Raw genomic sequence first — 6,000 nt, 5'->3', positions numbered from 1 at the left:
GGGACTTCATTTTCAGCTAAGTCGGTGGAGGTTCCCAAAGATGCCAAACACGGCCTTAAAATGACTTTGCCCTTTAAGGACTGGGAGTGCCTCCTTTCCTGCACAGAAGCAGGAAAAAGTCCACACACCACCTAGCTCCAGGTAGGGCGAGAGCACCTGATTCCCCTGATTCGCCCGCCCGCCGCTCAGTTTCTTCCTTTCTGCGACCAGAAACGAAAACTTTATTCCTACGCCGGGCTGGGGCCTTTAGGAACCCAATCAGTTTGGATGAAGCCCTCCTGGAGCACTAACCAGGGCTCGCCAGGCCGGTAGCCGTCTGGGGTGCATGCCCGAGAGTCTCTGCCTTCATCACTCGGTCAAAAAGCCCTGAAGCCCAATTCCCCTCCTAGGGTGACGGGTCCTCGGGTTTCTAAGGCTTCCCGACGGACAGCCCGTAGGCAGGCCCCGCCCCTTCCCAGAGGGGGCGGGGCCCAGGGTTTGCGTCACGTTCCATTTGTAGCCCGCAAGGTTCTACCGATTGTCTGGGCTTTCCGCGGCTCTATAATCAATCACAGCCGCAGACCTCAGCATGTCCGGCCCCAACGGGGACCTGCCCGGGCCAGTGGAGACCAGCGTCGAAGAGGACGACTGCTTTGGAGAAGCAGGTAACTGGGTGAGGAAGATGAGCTCTACCTTTGTGGGGCGCGATCCTGCAGGTCCTCCGTCGGAAGTACACTTACTAGGAGAGGGAATCCCGCAATGCCCTTCTAAGTTCCCCCACGCCCTGTCCTGTCACCCCAGATGTCATCCCTCTTCCTCCACAGGGGATGAGGAACATGGGCTCCTCTGCTCCCTCTACCGGTTTAACAGTCCAACCCACCCCGACTCTCAAGTACCCGGGGTTCCCAGTCTAAGTAGGAGGTGCTGCTGACTCTGGGGTGGAAAGATTGGGGAATCCCGGAGTGGGGGTCTGACACTTCCCGTTTGGATTGGTCCTCAGCCAGGGCATAAAGAATGGATACCAAGGGGTCTGAAGGGGCACGAGGTGAACTTCGATCTACTTGGTGTTTGGGGAAGGCTGGGAGTTATTCTGCCGAGTCAGCTTTACCAGAAACCAAGGCTTGCAGACCTTCCACCGCCGCCCGGGTCCTGCGGTATTAAATGTGTGATTATCAGTCATAGACTTTTAGTAATCGTTTAGTGTTCAGGTTCTGTAGTGGAGAAGGTTCTGAGTTTCTACTGGAGGGAGACAGCACACACGAAGCAAAAAGCAGCCGGAACCTTAAGGGGCCACGGGATTGGAAAGGTTGGGAATTCAGCGTTTCTCACTTCTTGGGGATTGGCCAGAAATGCTTCCTGGAAAAAGTAGGTGTTGCCTAGCCGCAGGGAAAGGGGAAGATCTCAGGGAAAGGGGAAATGCCGCAATGCCCCTTCATTGTTCATATAAGGACATTTTAGTTCCTACCACATGCTAAGCACTGGAGATTTGAAGATAGTTATCACATAGACCCTGCCTTCAAGGGGACTTACCATCTAACTAGGGTTGGGGGGAGAAGACATGTACACAAATAATTATGATTCAAAGGATAGATAATTGCTTTAAGGTATTTGAACGAGGGAAGAGCAGGGAAGGACTTACTGAAGAGTAGGCACCTGAATTTCGACTTGAAGAAAGTGGGAGGGGACTTCTACAAATGGAGGCAGCCAGAGCATTTGACCTGTAGTCGGGAAGTCCTGTGCTCAAATTCAGCCTCAAATGTTAACGAGCTGTTTCAACCCTGCTCATCACTTGACCGGTTTCTGCCTCAGTTTCCCCATCTGTGAAATAGAGATAATAGCATCTACCTTCCAGGGTTGCTATGGGGATAAAATGACAGAATATTTGTAAAGGGTTTTACAAACCTTACATCGATATATAAATGCTAGATCTATTATTTTTGGGCATAAGTGACAATGTGACAGCGAGAGAGCTAGACAAAACCAGGGTTGTATGGTAGTAGTCTAGTTAGGCTGGAACATAAAATGGAAAGTCAGGATGGAAGCCAGATTGTGGCAGGCTTTAAACACCAGGATCAGAAGTTAGATAATCTCTTATTTGACAGGCATCAGCGAGTTAATGATTTTAGAATAGAAAAGAATAACAGGATCCTGGAGGTACATTAGGAAATTTACTCAGGTAATAGTATGGAAGATGGAGATAGAGAGGGACTGTTAAAAAATAGGCCAGGCATGAAGAGATCAGGGTCTGAAGTGAGTGGCTACAGTAGGAGACAAAAAGGGAAGACTTGTTTTGAAGGTAGAATTAATTAGATTTGACAGCTCTATTGAGGTATGGAATGATTTAAAAGCAGTAGTGTAAACTCCATACTGTCTCCATTGGAACAGAGAGTTGCTCAAAATAGCAATATGTTTAAATGCCCAAACCCATGGAGAAAATTATAGCCTAAGCAACTCTTCTTTCCAAAAGTTTGCATTCTGATTTCAGAATTTCACTTAAGCTGCCAAGGATCATCATAAACCAACACTTCCCTAGAGAATTAGAAGAGTAGGACAAGTCATGGAAAGATTGATTAACTCTGATCAATGAAGTGACCAGCTGTGAGTTCAGAGGACTGATGCTGAAGTAAGCCTCCTGCCTCTCCATAGAGCTCTGAACTGTAGCTACAGAGTAAGGCATCTATTTTCCATCGTGGCTATTGTGTTGATTTGTTGGCTTGACTGTACTTACTTGTTATAAGAAAAGGGTGGAGAGATGAGGAGTCATTGGGAAGTGAGTGATTTTTTGGGGGGGTAGGGTGGGGAAGAGCATCAATAAAACACACAAAAAAGAATAGGGAGACCCAGTGGTTGTCAGGAATAGTCTTGGCTGGAGCCAGGGAGAGGGCCTTCTTATTTGAACAGCTCTAAGTGAGGGAAGTAGTAAGGGTTGAGTTTTTCTTGACTCTCTGAGACCCTGTAGGTTTGTATTTGTGGCTTTGGAGGGAGTACAAATGATTTTTTCCAGGAGGGTGGAACATCAAAGCTCATTTGACCCTGGGATAGGCTGTCCTTCCCATGATGCTAGTGCTTCCTAAAAGGGGCAGGAGTTTGGATGCTAGTCCTTCACTCAGCAACTCTAGATGAGGCTTACTTTCTCCATGAAGAGGCAGCTTGGTGTCCTGCATAGTCAGGTCTGTTAGGTCATAGGTCAAAGTCCTAGCTCTGACTTGGGCAGTATCACTTAACCTTCACTGGGCCTCTATTCCTCATCTGTAAGCCAAGCTCTCCCCACCAGCTCTGAAATTCTTTGAGTTTATTCGTGGCAAAAATACTGTTGGGAGAGAAGTAAATCATGAGGACTTTTGTATTTTGAGATGGGATAGAAAGAACAATACGAGGTTTTGGAGTCAGAAAACTGGCCACTTACTGTTCACGTGAGCTGGTAGATCTTGCCATGGGGCCATGGAATTTGGAGCTGGGAAGGGACCTTAGAAATGATCTGCTCCAACCCCCTTGTTTTACAGAGAAGGAAACTGAGGCAGGAAAGGGTTACCAAGGAGAATGACTTTCCAAAGGTCTAACAAGGTAGTAAGTAACAAAGCTGGGAGTCAAATGCAGTTTCTCTTGACTCCAAATCCAGTCTTCTTTCTAGCTGTAGCACACTGCCTGCAGTTCATCTGTAAAATGGGGATAATTCTACCACCTCACAGGGATGCTTGAGATTCAAATGAGAAGATGCATGTGATAGTGCTTGGGTACTGGGAAGCACTGCCCAGATTTGTTGTCATTTTTATTGACCTAGTTTCTTATTGCATTATCTTAATTTCCAAAAACATCCCTTCTCCAATCTCCCTAGAGCCATCCCACGTAACAAAGAATAGAAGAGGGGGGAAAGTAGTTCAATAAAACTAACCAGCACATCAACTCAATCTCCTAGTATAAACAGTATCTCAGCCCCACAGAGGTACATTGGCTTCCTTCTTCTTTCTGTTCTAGCTTGATCAGCATAATTACATAGTATTCATTTCCTAAATTTGTAGCCGTTGTGCTCTCCATTTCTACTGTCTTAGTCATGTTGCATGTTGTTTTCCTGGCTCTGCTTCCTTCACTTTACATCAGTTCCATGCCTTCTGGGTTTCCTCTGTATTCTCTATAGTCATTATTACTTCCAGCACATAAGTATCTATATCACATCCTTATGCCACAACTTGTTTGGCCATTGCCCAGTCAATAGGATAAGACAGAGACAGTCTTCTTGTTGTTCCATCTTTTAAGAGCAGTCCCTGGTGCCTGAGCAGGGACTTGTTTGAGAGACACTAAAGAGCTGGGAGCCAGGTTGGGGCTGACTTAGAATTACAACCTTGTGTAAAGAAAAAGGTATAGGTATACGCTTGGGTGACCAGATTTGGGAGGATGTGGGGAGGGAGATCTAGAACTCAATCACTTGCTGGAAAGTCATCCAACAAGAAAAGCATCATGGCCTTTGGGGACAGCCCTGGGCCTTTAGGGAATAGCAGCTAAGTGGCACAGTGGGTAGAACACTGGGTCTGGAGTCTGGAAGACCTGTATTTAAATCTCGCCTCAAACACCTAGTAGCTGTGTGACCCTGGGCAAGTCACTTAACTTGTTTGCCCTACTTTGCTCATCTGTAAAATGGGGATAATAATAGCACCAACATCCAAGGGCTGTTGTGAAGATTAAATGAGATAATAATTGTAAAGTGCTTTAGCACAGTGCCTGGCATATACTAAGCACAACATAAATGTTAGCTGTTTATTATTATAGAGGAAGAAATGTGAGTACTATCAAAGCTAACAGTAGAATGCAATTCCTCAGGAGACAGCGAGGTCTCTCCTAGTCATCACTGGGGTTCACAAGGATCATAGAGTTAGAGCTACAAAGACTTGAGAAACAAGCTAGTCCAGTGCCCTCATTTTAAAAGGGAAGGAGCACTGGCTGAGGTTCAGTGATTTTTCCAAGGTCACACAGGTAGGATACAGTAGCAGAGGCAGGATTCAAACCCAGCTCCTTTGACTCCAATTCCATTGTTCTTTCTGCTATACCACATTAATAGTATTTTATATCTTTTCAAAGAATCATATTATTAATTTCATTTGATGTTCACCAGTAAATTAATATGTTTGAATTAATAATCCTTTAAAGCAGGATGGGTAGGCCTTATTTTTTTTTTTAATTTTAGAAGTGTTTATTAAGCCACGAGGAGCTAGGTATTGGGGATAAAGACGAATATCCCAATCTCTACCCTCAGAGTTTACAATCTAAGAGAAAGAAAACATATTCCAATAACAGTAGGTAAAATGGGCCAAGAATTTAAAGCTGGCAGCGGGCTTAGGGATTATCTAATATAACCCCTAATTTGACAGAGGAGGAAACAATCCCAGAGGTTATATGACTGGCCTAAGGTGAGCTGTCACCTGAACCCAGTAAATACTATATTCTCATCAAGGACAAAGGAGTGGTCAAGTGCTAAAAACTATGAGGAGGGAACAGCCAACTTCAGCTGAGAGAAGGGAGTAGAGACCCCCCCCCCCCCATCCCAGCACCTTTTTTGGATGTGATTCTACCAAGTTGGACCAGTTTACTAAGCTGACTCAGCCACTCCATCCTGCAGAGATCTCCATTCCCTGACCCCTTAAGCACTTGTCTGCCCGTTCCAATGAGGTTAGGCATTCTTTACAGGACTTCTTTGCTTTAGTTCAGGACCCTGGAATAGGGAGCCTCTAAGTGGAACAGTTTGAGCGATGCTGAGAAGAGATCTCATTTCTTAGATTCCCCCACAAGCACTAAGTACCTATTGCTTTCAAGTCATTGCTTCATCAGTCTCAGTAGTATCATACTTTGAATAACAAATTAACACAACACAGAGGGTAGGCCTCATTTTACAGAGAAGGAAACAGGCTTAGAGAGGGCAAGAACCTTGCCCAGGGTCACAGAGCCATTAGTGGCATAACTAGCACTCAAACCCAAGTCTCCTGAGTCCCAGTGCCTACACTGCAGGTGGAGGGTCCCTGGTATTATAGG

At 45.7% G+C, this 6,000-nt stretch overlaps 1 protein-coding gene across 2 annotated transcripts in view; it reads left to right on the top strand.

Annotated features, from left to right (window-relative positions):
- The first annotated feature begins 273 nt into the window (after positions 1-273).
- The window catches only part of CUNH9orf16 (chromosome unknown C9orf16 homolog), an 11,559-nt gene continuing 5,832 nt past the window's right edge, over positions 274-6,000 (top strand). For both annotated transcript variants that reach the window (XR_003569749.1, XM_027869278.1), the window contains exon 1: positions 274-644. Coding sequence is in view for 1 of the 2 variants with exons in the window: in XM_027869278.1 (XP_027725079.1) it covers positions 569-644 (76 nt within the window). In the remaining variant the exon portion in view is untranslated. The remainder of the gene's footprint in view (positions 645-6,000) is intronic.

This window comes from Vombatus ursinus, unplaced genomic scaffold, assembly GCF_900497805.2.
Source record: "Vombatus ursinus unplaced genomic scaffold, bare-nosed wombat genome assembly UNPS02014793.1, whole genome shotgun sequence".
In the NCBI taxonomy this organism is placed as follows: domain Eukaryota; kingdom Metazoa; phylum Chordata; class Mammalia; order Diprotodontia; family Vombatidae; genus Vombatus; species Vombatus ursinus.
The sequence above is the reverse complement of the archived record's forward strand: the minus strand, read 5'-3'. Positions and strand labels throughout refer to the sequence as shown.